The 16,587-nt window shown below is 37.3% G+C and overlaps 2 protein-coding genes across 4 annotated transcripts; both read right to left on the bottom strand.

Annotated features, from left to right (window-relative positions):
• Positions 142-8,731, bottom strand: LOC105165583 (nucleolar complex protein 4 homolog). Of its 2 annotated transcripts, none has more exons than XM_011084645.2 (15): positions 8,146-8,731; positions 7,954-8,046; positions 7,748-7,824; positions 7,182-7,234; positions 6,999-7,047; positions 5,770-5,864; positions 5,116-5,198; positions 4,906-5,007; positions 4,411-4,469; positions 4,129-4,303; positions 2,953-3,126; positions 1,994-2,150; positions 999-1,056; positions 787-892; positions 142-568 (listed from the first exon to the last, which is right to left on the bottom strand). In XM_011084645.2, exons 1-15 carry the CDS (start codon positions 8,542-8,544, stop codon positions 428-430), a joined length of 1,821 nt encoding a protein of 606 aa, XP_011082947.1. In that variant the 5' UTR covers positions 8,545-8,731; the 3' UTR covers positions 142-427. The 2 variants fall into 2 exon arrangements, with proteins under 2 accessions (XP_011082947.1, XP_011082946.1); XM_011084644.2 differs by having other exon boundaries at positions 6,999-7,050; positions 8,146-8,730.
• On the bottom strand, positions 10,112-16,001 carry LOC105165582 (DNA replication licensing factor MCM6). Of its 2 annotated transcripts, none has more exons than XM_011084642.2 (16): positions 15,803-16,001; positions 14,871-15,432; positions 14,248-14,441; positions 13,951-14,143; positions 13,739-13,813; positions 13,238-13,467; positions 13,038-13,152; positions 12,533-12,607; positions 12,262-12,402; positions 11,925-12,128; positions 11,679-11,840; positions 11,543-11,598; positions 11,298-11,446; positions 11,049-11,174; positions 10,780-10,910; positions 10,112-10,692 (listed from the first exon to the last, which is right to left on the bottom strand). In XM_011084642.2, exons 2-16 carry the CDS (start codon positions 15,402-15,404, stop codon positions 10,558-10,560), a joined length of 2,520 nt encoding a protein of 839 aa, XP_011082944.1. In that variant the 5' UTR covers positions 15,405-15,432; positions 15,803-16,001; the 3' UTR covers positions 10,112-10,557. The 2 variants fall into 2 exon arrangements, with proteins under 2 accessions (XP_011082944.1, XP_011082943.1); XM_011084641.2 differs by having other exon boundaries at positions 14,871-15,429.

Below are 16,587 nucleotides of genomic sequence, written 5' to 3'. Positions count from 1 at the left end.
ATTAAAATCTCATTATACTAAATATTTTCAACACAAATTGGTATCCACTGATCATTTAGTTCAATATGATAAAATATATATATATATACATATATATATAAATATTAAAACGAGTCAAATAAGCAGGCAGCACAGCAAATATACATAAATGTGGATATGAACTCAAATAAATTCTTAATATGTAAAGAGCAAACCCTCTTTTCAGTATCAGGTGGAGGAACTTGTAAGATTTGCAGTTCCTCCAATACTACAACTTCCACTTCCCTATTGTACTCGAGCATGGAAGATACATACATGCCAAAAGAATATTTGATTGTGTAATGTCACCAAATAAAAGTATACATTTCTCTTCTTGCTGCTTAATGATAAAATCTAGGCCTCACATCATCAATCTATTCGTTTCTGTGCTTTCACGTGTAGACGGTCATCAAGTCGTACCAGTTGTTTCTTCGATACCATTTACATCCTCGAATTTGAAGGTCCAACCAGGAAACTCGGACTCTGAGAACAAACATGTGGGAGTTGCTTTGTAGAATGCCAACGGGACCTGTTTCACCCTTCTTCTAATCTGCAAGAACCATTATTAAGGTCTGTGATGCTCAATAACGGCAACCATAAATTACATAAGAGCATTAACAACGATATCCAGCAAATACAAAAAAGGTTGTAACAGAAAAACGAGACCATACATAGGGTCCATCTAACTCAACCAAATCGAGAACATACTGTAATAGCGGCCCTATTCAGAAACCGGAAGACAAGTTCACAGTGAAGTGGGTTTTTTACCTCATCATTGAAAATTGTTGCATAAGAACCCGAACTAAAATCTTTAACTACAATTTCAGCAGTTTTACCCCTGACAGCCAAATCATTCTCTAGAGACAAAACAAATCTGATCACAAAAAAATAGGACCAGTTACTAATGGTGAGGAAATCAAACTGATATTGCCTAAATATGCAGGCATTATGAACATACAGAAAGGTCATCTTATGCATACCTTGAAACAGGAGGACAGTAATGATGGCGAAGAGTGTCAATCTCCCAGAGAGAGCTCCCTGCCCAATCATTGTGACAGTCGTACATATTAGATTCTCTTTTAAGAGAATTAGGTTTATTTATAGGATAATTGATGTTAAACACAGGCAGCGGGAGGTCAATTTTATGACTACTTGCAGAATAAATCAAATACACCGAGTCCAGATAAGTATACTCCGTTGGCAACTGGGACATAGTCAAGTACAGTCCAAAGGTTGGTGACTTTGGGATAAAAAGCATTGCAACAATAAAATTAAATTGGATGTGCATTGAGCTATCGATTTTGAGGAGTAAGGGGTAACGAATGAATACATAGGCAAAAGTGAAAAAACAGTCGAAGCATCAGCTCAATGACAAATAAAAAGGAAAAATAATTGAAAAGGGCTAACAGCCAAAAGGAAACTGCTAGATAAATTTCATCAATACTTCTTCAATCCTCTTTACATACTTCACATTATCCTAGCAGTGGTCATGAATGCATGTTTTCATCATATCTTGTCTAAGAATTTCATCCATTTTTCAGAACTTCACAAGTCCTCCAGGAGGTCGTCTTTAGGTCCTTGGAGAATCTGGTCTTAGCGTAAGCATTCAAATAATATTGGAAGGTTGACTGGGGGAAGAAAGGTCAATTGAACTGGTGGTTTCAGTTGTTCTATTTTATATGGCAGTTCATTTTGTGCTCACGACAATTTAGAAAAAGCCATAAAACGCGCTTGGGGTATCGCAACATCAGCAGGGCAATGAAGGTCATCAAAATAGCTGGGAATCAGATGGAGAATATAATTGCCAAAAGGTGCTCGCAAATGACTACGTAAGAAATAAAAGTTGGCTCCCAATAATATAAGAAAGCCTTGAAATTTGCTTTACCAGAAACTAGTCAGAAGAGAAATAAGATAAGTGTTCACGATTTGGAAGTTAATACACGCAAAATAATTATAAAAGAAAAAAGAAACTTACTCATGGAATTAGTATTTTTAGGATCACTTTCCTCGTTGTTGAAATGATCAACTCCTGCCTTCTCAAACAAATCTCTGTTAACACTGCCATCTTCAGCATTGTCAAAACTGTCCTTTTCTTCATCAGAAGTTCCCGTAGTGGTTCCAGTACCACCTTCCTGCATGGCAAATATGTGTTATTAAGCAAACTTTCCAACACATATATGAACGTGCAACATAGGATCATATAGGAGACTTCTATGATGTTTGCAATTGAATGGCCTCCTGAAAATTTCATGCACCAATTAAATTTTTTACTTTAATCCTTTCCTGTTCTTTTTACATTTTCTTTTTTTGGCTGAGAATGACAAAGACTCTAAGGTGCAAGGCCAGTATCTGATTTTACATACATTCTTGACAGGGGGAATAAAATGACTTACACAAGATACATGATGTGAATGACCATAAACTAATAACCAGAATTGTACAGGGGGGTGAAGCAACAAACTCACAAGTCATATCAATTGTCTGGAGTGATTGTCATCAGCATGGACCATGGCCTGAGTTAATTATCAATTACATAATTGTTTTTCCAATCCTATTAGCAAATCTATCTATAATACTTATTAGTCTTTTGACATCCTCTTAGGCCTGCTAATCGGAAGTGGTTATAGTACAGCCCGTCATGGAAACTTACTAGCACCCTGAGGTACTAATTTTGTCACGGAAGTCACATAGAAAGTTGAGACGATATAATTTTTTAAAATTACATATGACGATTATTTTTTTAAGATTATAAAGCCCATCTAGCAAGTCTTAACATATCTGACCCACCAGATTCAGGATTGGGGCCAAGTCCCAAGACCATTAAAGTCTTGACGGATCAAATCTCAGGATTTGACAAACCCACTGCACAAATCGTCACCCATATAATCATAGCAAATGTAATGGTTACATGTAAGGAGAAGATTGTGTTCTTACCCGGTGCACCAAACAATTAATTGAAGGATGTCTCTGTAGAAGGTTGTGAACCAAGGCAATAATAACTAGCGCCCCTGAAGGAGGGACAAAGAGTGCAAGTCTGCTTAATTTCTTACAAAACGCAGCAGCTAGATACGCTGGAAGGAGTGAAGATTTCAAGCATGAGTCCAGCAACTGAGAATGACACATTACATAAAGCTAATTAGTATCTTACTGCTATTTAAATTACCTTACTGGTACAAATATAAGCATTTTGTCCACATTGTGCATTTGGCATAGTTATGCACCTTGCTTCTAATAATTATCGAATTTTCAACACTCAATATAATAACCATAGGGTAAAGGAGAAAAAGTATCTGCTGAATATTTATAGACAAGCAGGTCGTCAAACAAAATCCTATCAAGCAGGCAACTTAAAAGTGCAGAAAAGTCATTTACCATGACTATACATGCTAGGTTAACACTGCATCCTTGTGAGAGAAAATGTGCGCAGTTCATAAGACCTAAAAGGATGAACATCCTTTCAATATCAACTAAAGCAATTTTGATAACTTGACAGGCCTACATTTGGTACTGGAGCTTGGAGGCTATCCCCATTGTGCTATCCATTTGTGTGAAAAATAAACTTGTGAGCAAAGGAGACAGTGGGTACTTAAAAAGGAAACCGCCTTACATCGAACAGTCTTGACAAGTTGAAGGACCTTATGCTTAAGTAGTTTTAAGTTTTACACACCAACATTAACTTAAACATCTTGGACCACCGTAGCAACAAGACAAGGGCTGTATGCCAAGTCCTCCAGACATCTTAAAAGACTTCACAGGATGTTAAGCTGTACTCAATGTTTGAAAATGAAAAAAAGTGGCAGTAGCAAGTGTAAAATGGCCACATTAACATATTAACTAGTTGAGCATAAAGGAATTCTCATGCACACGTCTACATGGATATAAACAGCCTTCGCTGAGATATTATGTAAACTATTGGACATAGAGAACAGAGAATGTATGAGAATAACAGATTTTTTATGCTAGTCTTTCTTAGGGTACTGCCCAGTGGCCAACCCTTTCAGATCACGACGCCTAAGGCTACCAATCCTTTCCACTTAACTTCAACAACCAGCAGTATAGCATATAAGAGCATAACTCCATTTAACTTCCAGGAAATTATGCATCACTTACCTGGAAGAATTTTGCCCGATGTTTTGCCATAAATATAGAGGGTTCCAATAGAGCATAAAGTTTATTATAGAAGTCTGGATATTCAAGACCATGTTGTGTCATGAGAATATATAGGCTGCTAAGTGCCATAACACTGACAACGCCACCAATGTCATAGGATCGAGTCAAGAAATCACTGTACATATAGAAGTAAGAAAAATTTAAAATATGTCTTTAAGAATGGAAGAACGAGTAATCTCTTCAAAAAGCTTAAAAGTAATAACAACATTCTGCATAATTTACCTGAGCATGATCGGGTTAGAGAGATAAGGAATAACAGCCTGATGAAGTGTAACAAGAACCTGAACGTAAAACGACCATGGCATATGTGAGAAAAAATTGTAAACTATAGATCAAACTGCTCATAGTCAATGATAAATCACAACAGCTAATATGATGTGATTGGTATTTTCAGTCTCAATAAGCAAATACTAATATTAATTATGGCAATTCGTATGTATAAGAAATTTGAAAGGTCCTCAATTAGTAGGAAAAGCTTTTCACGCAAGCTGCAGATAAAAATTGTAGCATACAGATCATAGATAAATGAGGAATCTCATCAGAATGGATACTTGAGACTTGCAATTGTTAATCAGAATTCATTTAACAATAAGCTATACTATTGAAAGAAGAATATATTGTAGGGTAGATTTCATTTACGAAAAAATAAAATAAGACAACAAAAGAAGGTACACCAAGTTTTCTTTAGTTAAATGTATGAAGAATGAAATACATTACCTCCTTGTATACATTAAGAGGAAGAGGCAATCTGAGGAACGATATCCATGCTTTAGTAAACTTCTGTTTCATTCTCTTTGCAATGCCTCGAGATGATAAAACCTGTAAGATACCAAACATAGCCATACTTATAATGAAACCAATCTCGAGTATATATTTAAGACAGTGAGGATGTATATTTGTTATTCTGAAGTTTCTCCAAGGAGTTACCTTGTCATTAGACTTTTGAGACTTGCCCTGTTTATCTTCCAGGTCAATATGTTCTTTCTTATTGCTTTTCTCTACGAAAATTCCTGTTGTAAATCGAGAAGAGGAAACATAATATTGCTGTCAACAAAAAACATTTCAGCAAAGGTGGACCAAGATGAACTGGAAACATGCAGCTCACAGAATCAAAAGTTATATTAGGACATCAATGTGTCAAGAGTAAAATGATACTTGATGTACCATTTCCAATTGAGGATATTCAAATTATTATAATAACTATTTAGCATGTGGAATGAAATATATTCTATCACCAGTTTGATCTGATAACATATTGCTGAAACCAAATACAGAAGAAATATCATGTTCTGAGCCATTAACCATGAAATTATACATTGTTTATCTGAAGAAGGGTAGAGGAACAGGAAATCTGTAACTAACTCTTGCATTCTTTAGAACTTTTGTTGGAGTCAGAAGGCAAGTAGCGTTTGACTTATGGTTACAAGTAAGAATAAATATAACAATGGCATTAAAAGATCTTGCCTCACTTTATTAAAATGATGATAGAGGTGAATGGTGAGTTGCATAAAAGAGCCATACAAAGATTACAACCACAAAACTAACAGAAACATTAGTGAGGTGAAAGCTAGCAAATATTACCCAAAGCATTCCACATTTTTAACTTTTCCTCTGAAGCTTCCATTGGTGGGATATGAGATAGTAAATTATGCATCTTCTGAATGGAAAGCTCCATGCTACATATACAACAGGAGAAGCTCTGAGGGTCAGGTGGTTTCCAGGGAAAAGAGGAGAAGTCAGATTATGCAAAAATAACAATAAAAACCGTTATTATATCATTTCAAAGTCTATAGAAGAAAATGATTCAACATTTTCAAGATGCTAGAGGAAACTCTGCAAAGAGTTCAATTCTCGAGCCTTTTGGCTTGTATAAGTATTACATAATACGCAAGCATAGGCACTGTTTCCTCCTTTTTCCCAGTTTCAACTACCAAGAAGTTCAATTGGATATTCACAATTTTTATAATGAAACTTAAAAGACATATATCCTTTTCCGGCATCATAATCTATGAAAAGGTGTCATTTAAATGGCTGAGGCAATCTGTACTAGTAACAGGTCCTAAAGCCTTGATGATGCGTGATTGGTTCATCTAGAACGAGATGACTTGAGAAACTATCAAAACAATGGCCCAATACTAGTCTCAAAACCTAGTGATGGTCCAATGCTGGATCAAGTTAACATGCACTTCTGCCTGACCTATGAACATTTTTTAATTACGCCTTGCCTCCTCTCTCTCCTAAATCACTTTGCATGTTTAACATCAATCCTGGATCCTCTAAAAATAATTCTGGTGTTCTATATCAGACACTGGGTATAGGAATGTAAATAGCACTTACATTAGGAGATCGTGAGCATGCCAAGGTTTGGTGGGCCAAAAAAGAGAATTTCCATTTGGTGATATTGTAAAAGGGAATGTTTATGCTACACAATGCCAACAGGGTGTGGAGGAATGAGTTTTCTGGACATACGAGTAATACCTTTTCAGTGGTGGCATGAACTGTTAGAGAGAGATGGAAATGAGGTCATTGGCTGTACCAGTAGGTTGGTTGTAAGAAATGTAGGTGCATGAGCAATTACTATGAATGTGTCTATACAATTTATAGAAAGGGAATGTTTTCAATGGTAGTTGTAGCTCCAATGCATACCTCAAAGGCATACTCGGGGGTTAAAAATTGGTTCACAACCAAACATTAAAGGCTTAATGATCATGCAAACCTTTTAGACGAATTATCCAAATTAAGAATGAAGAGTCATTTCGCCAATTCGTCAAATTCCAAAAATCTACTTCTATGAGAGAATGTATACTGACCTTAGTCTTGATTGGATACTGTCCTCAAAATCTGGAGTTAGATTTCTGTCTTCTGCAGATAAAATAATTATTTGACTGAGAAAGAAAGTAGGAGTACTTTGTGGAAAGGCTGACCAAATAAGATGGTTCGACATTACTAATAACTCTATATTAGAAAGCATAAGTGGGAAACAGGAGAGATACCTTCTCCTTCCAAAGTCCGCGCCTGCTTCTCCAGGCTAATAAAAGTAAAGTAACTGTAAAATACAATAAAAACCTAAGTAATAAATCGAGCCGAAACAATATTCATAGGAAAACAACGTTTCTAAAATGTAATAATAATATAGAAACATCATTGCAAGAGAGAAGGAATGTGAGATTGTATAGTAATAGAAAAATGAAATGCTTCCCATGACTCTTGATGACATCATTGCAAAATTTAAATGACATGATAAATATATGCTATTTATTAAAGTTCAACTCCCTAGGGTGACTAGCTTTGGTTGTCATATTATCGATAGACTAAAATACAATCAATATATTTATTTCTGTAACAACTTGGCTATCTCCTGGATCAATATAATCCATCAATTATTTTCAATTCATGTACATTTTATCAGTTTTAGTCAAATATTTATTTTATTTTTCTTCACTTTATTTAATTATATAAATATAATTTAAATTCGCTAAGTATCATATTGAAGTTTTAACACGCCTAAAAATTTTGGCAAAATTCGTTCAGAAATGCCCTCAAGAATAGCGGAACATACCAAATATCAGTGTAACTGAAATACTTTGTTGCAAGTAAATCCAGAAGAATGTCATCAGCCCCCAATTCAGAGTGAACCTGCGAGCATGAGTTAAGAGTTTAAAAGCAATCAAATGCGAAGCACCAAACAGGGAATTCACTTTAATAGTCATGAGAGAAAAGAAAAGTGAGATGAAGAAACAAATGCAAGATGGCTTCCAAACTTACAATAGCACGGAGAAGTTTGTGATAAATAGCTGAATGAAACTTGCCCGCGTTGCCCACTTTCACAAACTCCATTATGGTGTCGAGCACAACTTCCTGTACCAAAAGAGATTGTAAAATAAGACTACTTTTGCATGTGGAATGCCGTAAAGTACATTGTGAATGATAAAGTAGAAAAATACACAATTAATGTACCCGAAGAGCATCCTCGGGTTGCGAGGAGACGACAAGATCAACAAGGCACTGAAGGAAATCGTCGAACTTGGAGCGCAACCACGTACGGTAAATAAACTCGGGGTCGGCGTCCGGGTTCGCGCATGCGGAGGAAGTGGAGGAGGGGAGTTGCGGGAGAATGGGAGTGAAGAAGGACTGAAGTGAGAGAAGAGATTCGAGGGCGTACTGCGGAGGAGAATCGGGGGTGATGAAGGTGAGGAGAATAGGGAGGTTATTGATGTGGGCTCTAGAGGTTAGCAACTGCTCTCCTAAGGTTTTCAAATCTGATAGACTGCGCTTCTCTCTCTTCAGCTTCTTCGTCTTAGGCAAAAGAGGCTTCTCGCTCTTCTGCTTCTTAGTCTTCGAAGAAAGAGAAGCCATGGCCAACAAGCTCAACGAAGCACTGAACGAAATCGTTGAACTTGAAGGCAGCCACACCTGCGGTAACTAGATTCAGAGTCGGCGACGGCGACGGCGGAGGAGGAAGTGGCAGAGGGGAGTCGCCGGAGGATGGGAGTGAGAGAGAGATGAGAATAGGGAGGTTATTGAAGTGGGCTTTAGGGCTTTGTTTGTATTTTCCTTTTTCACAAAATAATTAAAAATATTCTGAATATTGCTTATATCAAGATACAATACAATATATTTTTATTTACTTTATATTAACTAAATGTCTTGGCACACCGTTCATGTATATATACATATATAATAATTTATTTTTTATATATTAAAATATATTATATATAGAATAAAATATATAAATTAATGTATCATATTTTAGAAAAATAAGATAAATAAATTAATTAATTTAATTTAAAAATACTATCGGCACAATAAATAAATTAGTTTTCTTCTCTTTGCCTTATCTTAAAAACCAGTAGTCAATTGGCAAGTATTATGGCCAATGTCAAAATTATTTTAGACCATACTTATGATAAACTTTGATTTTCTGCTAGCCCGGCGCTAACTCTTCCATATATCTCTTGCTGGAAGTAACCCTAATCCCATTGATAACGAGTCGGACCAAATAATTCGATGGGACTTTCTAGATTCAAACAAAATCACAAATAAAAAAATAGATTCATAGGTTTGATACCTTGTCTAGAACTCATGTTTGAAAGAAATATTCGATCACATAGAGTCGACAAATAAAGTGGGTTAATTGAAAAAAATTCACAGGTGAAAAATGGCAAAAAAGAAAGCATTCACTCCTCTTTTGTAACGTGCTTGGAGAGCCTGTTGATAATTTAGGTCCTATAAATACTCGTACAACATTTCCTATTCATCAATCTGCGCCTGCCTTTATACAGTTAGATACAAAATTATCTATTTTTGAAACATGAATTAAAGTAGTAGATCTTTTAGCCCCTTATCGCCGTGGGGGAAAAATCGGACTATTTGGGGGAGCTGGATTTAAGGTCATTTCTTCAAATTGCTCTCCATTTCTAAGTTCATAGCCTTCGCGGTAGCTTCATCAATATTACCTACCAAATGAGAACGGAGAGTAATTACTTGTTATCTTACTTATCCAAAGTATCCACTGCTTTAAACTCAAATTTGATCTCTTTCCATACCTCACAAGCGGCAGCTAGTTCAGGACTCCATTTGCTAGCCTCACGGATAATTGCATTACCCTCAGCAGCAAGATCACGTCCTTCATTACGAGCTTTTACACATGCTTCTAGAACTACTCGGTTAGCTACGGCAGCTGGGGCCTTATCCCAAGATTCTTAAACTCTAAAATTGTTGGTGTAATAGCTTACACCTTGGCTCTCACAATTTTGACATATTTATAATTACATTAAATTTCATGTAATTAGTTAAATGCAAATTACTTTCTTGTGAAACAGGTAATGAACAGAAAAAAAAAAAAAAAAACCTAAAACGTCATCTAAGACCTTATGCTTTCATAATAGCATAAACCAGGGAACGAAATAGTTTAGCCGATTGGTTGTCTGATGAGGCATGTAATACTCAAAACCAGTAAAAATTAAATATGGACCTGATTAGTGGCACTGGCACCAGAAATCTACCCTAGATCAATCCACACAAACACCCGTGATATTCTTACAACCAAACAAACACCTATCATCTGCCTTGTATTTATCAGTTCTCCTGATCAAACTACAGTGAAAATCACCTCAATAATTTAACAAATTGGCTACTCAGAGACTCCGTGTCCGTGGATACTTTAGTATTCTGGATCTGTACAAAGAATTTGAAACTCCAAGTAGTTTAAACCATACTAGTCCGCCGACGAAATCTTTCACCTCCAAAGATGGTCCACGTTCCTCACATATTGCAAACTCAAGAAATTGGCATTTATGGTATAGATTGGACTGCATATGGACTTGAGCTTGGACAAACTACTTTCACTAATTCAGGCAAATAACTGGATCAATCTAGGACATAATTTGGGGCAACAGCTAAAATCCTGTCGTTTCTTGATGAAGGTCTAGCATTTTCGCCCTCTTCTGATTCTTGTCTACCGTCATCCACAACTATCAGATAGCCTTCCCTTCGTATCAAGCTCTGCATTTTGGCCAAAAAAATTAGATTATGTTTGAGATAGGTTATGTTAAAAACTTCTCACTAAATGCCAATTTCATGACTATTTACCTCGATAATGGCCTTCACTTTTGTGACTTCTGCTGCTGCCTCTTCCATGGAGCTATAATTGTTTTTCTCATTCTGCTGACCGATGTACCATTGTATCAAATCCCTCTGTCTCAAACCAGCCAACCCTGCTCCTGCACACATCATATGTATTGTATACAAATAAACTGTCAAAAATCGGAAACTCCAAAACAAAATATAGATAGTTCTTCACACGTATGTTCATTTTGCCAAGATAAATGCTTATTGATGACATTATGCATTCTGTTCACCTTCTTGCATTAGAGTCTCCTCATGTTGTCTGAGTCGCATGACAAGTGCACGAGTAACCCTCTGAAAGTATTCGTCAGTTAACACTAGCTTCTTTCCTTGCCTGCTTTCAGGCCCTGCTGCACTTTCTGAACAATGACGATACAATAAATAGGTGCTTGCACTTTCAGAACAATGATAATACAATAAAGAGGTGTTTGCACTTTCCAAAAGCTAAAAAAGATGCATATTTTGAATGAACCTCCTCTGACCTTTATTCTCGGAAGCTGGCTGAGGTGTTGCAACCTTCGGGTGAGTTTCATCTTGACCAGAAACATTATCTCCATTGGAACCATTACCATCATTAATTTCATTATTCTCCTCCTGAAACTCTGATAGATCAATGTCACTCGATTCGACACTGTAACGCAATCAAAATAAACAAACATGTCTGTTAATATTTAGTAAAAAGAACTTAACTATTTGTGTTGAAGCAAAAGTGTTTATCAATTCTTACTTGATTATCGACGTTTTTAGCAATCTCACAGCAACACGTACATAATGAGCTTGCACCTTTCCACATTAAACTAAATTAGTTCCAGTGGAGAAGTCAATTTTTGAGATAGCTTTACTTTCATAGATTATTTAAGCACCTGTGTATCTAGATGACACCGTGCAAGTGCTTCTGAGAGCCTGATCAGCGCCTCCAGTTGCCTCACTGTCATGCGATAAGCAACTCTACTACCAGGAGCTGTGTCTCCTCTGCGAAGGGAAACATAAGATTCCACCAACAATTGTCTAGCTTCAGGACTCAGCTGCAAAACATTAAAGTTTATCAAGCAAGAGATGGCACTGTGCATTGAGTACCACAATTACATTTCTTGTAAAGCAAGTTAAACCTTTGGTTTCAGAGTCTTTGCATATGAGATGTATCGTTTCAATTCTGCAGTAGTAAATGCAGGAGACAGTGCATCTTCTCGCTTTTGATGGACTCTCACGATATGGTGAGCAATATGGTAATCAACTTGATCGTCTGGGTCATCAATCATCACATATACAAGGTCAAACCTTGAAAGAATGGCTGGAGGAAGGGCCACGTTATACTGTAGCATATCACAAGCATTAGTATGCAAACAAGCATGGAATTAGGATAAAAGATAATCAGATTGCCAAGGCGCCATGACCCTATCCATATTGGGCTGCTGTAGCCAGTACCAGAGATAGTTATAAGCTCACCTTCAAGGGTTTAGTCTTGTCATAGCGTCCTCCAGTGGGATTGGCAGCAGCTAAGATTGATGTTCGAGCATTCAGAGTTGCTTGTATTCCAGCTTTGGTTATGCTTATTGTTTGCTGTTCCATAGCTTCATGAATGGCAACCTTAAAGCAAGGCATATTCCAAAAAATAAGAAGTAATGGTTCAATAGTAAATGTAATTAATAAGTAACAACCAAATGCGGAGGGTTGGGCAGGTTGGTGGGAGAGGTGCATTACATGAAGTAACAAATACCTGATCTCTTGTATCCATCTTGTCAAACTCATCGATACAGCAGATGCCATTGTCAGCAAGCATCAGCGCCCCAGCCTGAGAGCAATTATTTTAGATACTACATGGGAACTTACGAGTATATTAAACACAGAGTAAAGCACATCCAGAAATATTTGGGAGGATTCTTGTTTTGGTCACTTAGGGGTTTAGTTTTTTTCCCCCCTTTTCTTCCCACAAGCCCCTTGCACTAGATGTGCGCAGCTTTCCCGTGGCTGATGCCTGTAAGTCATGTGCACTGCATATATAACAAGGGGATTTTTTTCAAAGAAAATCAAAGATTCTGGATTGGCTGATCTACTTAAATATTGGTTCGTCATTCTCAAATCTTAATTGTTTGGTGAATGGAGAACTAGCGCATCCAATAGCTCGGGAAGTTCGGTAAGGTTTTGGTCAAAACCATCCAGAATCAAGAGTCAAGTCACAAGTCCCAACCAGATGCATAAAACAGAATACAATTAAATCTTACCTCAATGCAGAATTCACCAGTCTCTGGTTCTTTGGCAACGGTTGCAGTAAGCCCCGCAGCTGATGAGGATTTCCCTGATGTATAGACAGATCTTGGAACCAGTCCTGATGTGTACCTGCATGTTGGATGAGGAAGAGCTATAAGCAGAACGAAAGAGCGGGATACAATTCAACACCAGCAACATGAGGAGAGTTGCATACTTGAGGAACTGAGACTTTGCACAGCTGGGATCACCAACAACACAAACGTTGATGTCCCCCCTTAAGTTGATGCCTTCATGTGTAAATTTATGGACACCACCCATAAGCATGAGAAGAATTGCCCTTTTGATATCTTGATGACCAAAAACTGTTGGTGCTATGCTATCGACGAGCTTATTGAAGAAGTCAGGGGTATTCCTCATTCGTTGGATTTCATCCAACTCTTCTGCCTGCAAGATGAGTAAAACCAAGGAAAAAATGTTATATGGTTAAAGGGATGCAACCACAACAGCAATGACCTCCACCGAACAGCAGGCATCTCAGAAGAAGCTGTGCTAAAGTGTGTTGGATGCTCGCCCTTCAGGTACTTCACCCTCTGTCTCAGAGTTATCCAGCAAATTTCACAGGATATTATACATAGACAGATTTCAAAGGCCGAGGATAACAAGGGGCATAAAATGCCTAGACTACAACTACAAATTTGCTGACTCAGGAACTCACTGTGAACTGCTGGCTATCATCATCATCAGCATCTCTCCTATTTCTGATGTCAGCATCCCTTCTGCCATCACAAATCTAGAAAGGGACAAGAACGAATTAATATAGAGAGGAGGGCAATTCAAATACAACAGTGAAACTCAGATTATCGAGCTTTTCTAAGATGTCTGCCATCAGGTTGATGCTTCAAGATACATAATTGGAAGATTACCAACCTTTACTGAGTTGGCTATGAAGGCAAGACGATAGGATAGGTCTCTAACACCTAATGCTCGAAGGCCTTTCACACCTTCTTGACCAGTTGTGCCATTCTTGCGAGAAGAATCTCTCCGACACTCAGCTCTCTCCCCCGGAGAAGCCAATGATAGAATATCAGGTAAAGCAACTACCGTGCCAGTAAATACAACCCTGCAGTAAAATGAGAATAAAACACATTATAAATGAACTCGAGCAATCAATTGAAACAACAGATTTCTGGTGAAACTTTGTAAAAAAGAAAAGAAGAGTCGTACGTGTCACCGGCCCTGGCTTGTTCGACAATATCATGGCGTAGGATGACATCAAGTGATCTGGGAAGTGAACCCGCAGGTATTTCCCTGGCGGTCTCCTGCATTCTGACCCTCTGCCAGTCAGAAAATTTGCTCTCTTGCCTCAGCAATGCCCACTTTGTCCTGTTTTGGCATGTTGCATTCATGCAGATAATGGGCTGCAAGTCAAGAATAGAGCATCCAAACACAATTCGAAGTTAACAAAATAAGTTGCAGTTGGTAAAATTTAGTATTTCTCATATATAACACATTCTTCAATATATGCGGCTAATTCTCTTGCGTGTTCTACTCTTCGCTTTTCTGTTTTCTTTTTGTATTTTTCCCCTTTATTCTGGTGCTTTGCTAGATCTAATAATGAAGACTCGCTAAAATCCAAGTCCGAAGACATACATACATAACTCCCTAGCATTCTTTGTAAGTGAATATCCCAGGATATTGGTTAAGACAAAGGGTTGACTTGGAACTGGGTGCACCTGAAAGATCGTCGCTCTTATTGGGAATGTTATAGTGAGATTTCTAGGAATTAGCTTCTCGTATCAATGTATAGACTAGTTTGCAGTAATGACAAACAAGATGTTCAAACAAACCTCAGTGTACTTGAATTGCTGTTCAACGTTCTTAATGACGTTTCCACAATCCAAACACTTGAATGTGCCCTGAAGAAGCTCAGGTCGAACTTCGCTGGTGCGAGTAACCACGCCACTCACTGACACCAGCTTTCCAATCTCTGTCGTGGTTAATTCCCTCAATCTCTTAATCAAGGGAAGGTTGTAGAAGGCGACGTTAATGTCCTTGTTTGGATTGTCATCGGCTATGAAAGTGGGCTTGAGCTCCATGATAAATCTCTTGCAAGCATTCCTCAAGTACGGCTCAAAACGAAGAAACTCATCAGAGATGGCCTTCTGGAGAACATCATTAAAGCGCATGACATGTGAGAAGTCGATGAACATAGTGTTGGACTCGTTGGGCCTCATTGAATCCACCTCGGCCTCGTAGTAGGACTCGTAGCTTCCACGGCCCTCTTCCGCCACTCTAAACGTTTTCAGGAACTCCAAGAATATGTTCTCCACCCGCACCGCTTTCTCATCCACGCAGTAACCGCTGCCACCGTTAGCGTCCATTTCTCAGATCCGCCGCTTCTCCTACCTTCTTAAAAGAATAAAGAAAACTAGATTAGTAGACTCACCCAACAAAAACTGAGAAAAAAAGAGGCAGGTTGCTGCCTCTCTTCTGATTAAAAAAAGAAAAGGAAGAGGCTCAATATAGGTATGTCTTAACAAAAAATACTTGAATCAAACAGCAAAATTAGATTGCAATTCTACACCCTAATTTACTTTTACCTGCACCTACAATTCCCCATTTAATAATAATCATAATTTCACTCTCAAACCACAATAACAGAACTTTATTAGTTAAAATCACTTGCACAGCCTTCACAAGACCCAATCGAAACCCTTATACGCTTGTTGGAAAGAGAAATGAGAGAGGTTGTCGGTGCGAGAAAAATGAGGAAAAGTACCTGAATAAGGAGGATAGCCTCGATGACAGCCGACAATTGAGCTCGGAGGTGTGCCGGAGGCGACGACAAAGCTTGGAGACGCGCCGGCGATGAGTCGACTCTTGGAAGGTTGGGGTGTGCACCTCACTCTTTGATCGAAAGTAATGAGAGCGAAGGAGAGAGGGAGGCAGATATCTCTCTCTGGCGAGCGGGAAAACTCTGCTAGTTCCCGCCAACATTGCCCAGCTTTTCTTTTTTCTTTTCTTTTTAATAAAATTAATACATTTATAAATATACACACACACTTATAAGTTATTAGATAAAGCGTGTTTATACAGTATAAGCTTGAAAGACTACTGATATAAAACCAAGCAATTAACGTTTATTTATTATGTAGTAGAATTCTAATGAGAAGACAAAAACTATTTAAAATTACAATCAGCTACTCTGAAATTTAGTATAATTATAAATATTTTTTTATTATTTTAAAAGTTATATATTTTTTATATTTAATGAAATTATATAATCGTTAATTTGAGGTTTGAAATTGTTATGTATTTTTATCCTTTTTCCAAAATAAATAGAATAATTATAAAAAAAACGCATGAGATAAATAAATTTTTTTGAAAATTTTGTAAAAAGCTGTCTACGTAGTCTATAATAAAATTCAAATTACTTAAAAAATAAATAAAATTATAATTGACAAATCACAACGACATTTCAATCAATAAATCTAACAAAAATTAACGGATTTGGCTAATCGTCAAATAATCATCAAAAATCAGATGATATTAATATTTTTTTTA

Source organism: Sesamum indicum, linkage group LG6 (genome assembly GCF_000512975.1).
Source record: "Sesamum indicum cultivar Zhongzhi No. 13 linkage group LG6, S_indicum_v1.0, whole genome shotgun sequence".
Taxonomy (NCBI): domain Eukaryota; kingdom Viridiplantae; phylum Streptophyta; class Magnoliopsida; order Lamiales; family Pedaliaceae; genus Sesamum; species Sesamum indicum.
This window is presented reverse-complemented; position numbering and strand designations above follow the sequence as displayed.

Excerpts from the sequence above, each read along its gene's own strand:
- LOC105165583 (XM_011084644.2), bottom strand. The coding sequence starts at position 8,544 with ATGGCTTCTCTTTCTTCGAAGACTAAGAAGCAGAAGAGCGAGAAGCCT. Across the intron at positions 3,127-4,128 it reads ATCGGGCAAAATTCTTCCAG|TTGCTGGACTCATGCTTGAA; the intron begins GTAAGTGATGCA and ends TGTCATTCTCAG. Across the intron at positions 893-998 it reads TACTGTCCTCCTGTTTCAAG|ATTTGTTTTGTCTCTAGAGA; the intron begins GTATGCATAAGA and ends TTTTGTGATCAG.
- LOC105165582 (XM_011084642.2), bottom strand. The coding sequence starts at position 15,404 with ATGGACGCTAACGGTGGCAGCGGTTACTGCGTGGATGAGAAAGCGGTG. Across the intron at positions 14,442-14,870 it reads AGCAATTCAAGTACACTGAG|CCCATTATCTGCATGAATGC; the intron begins GTTTGTTTGAAC and ends CTTGACTTGCAG. Across the intron at positions 14,144-14,247 it reads CAAGCCAGGGCCGGTGACAC|GGTTGTATTTACTGGCACGG; the intron begins GTACGACTCTTC and ends ATTTTACTGCAG.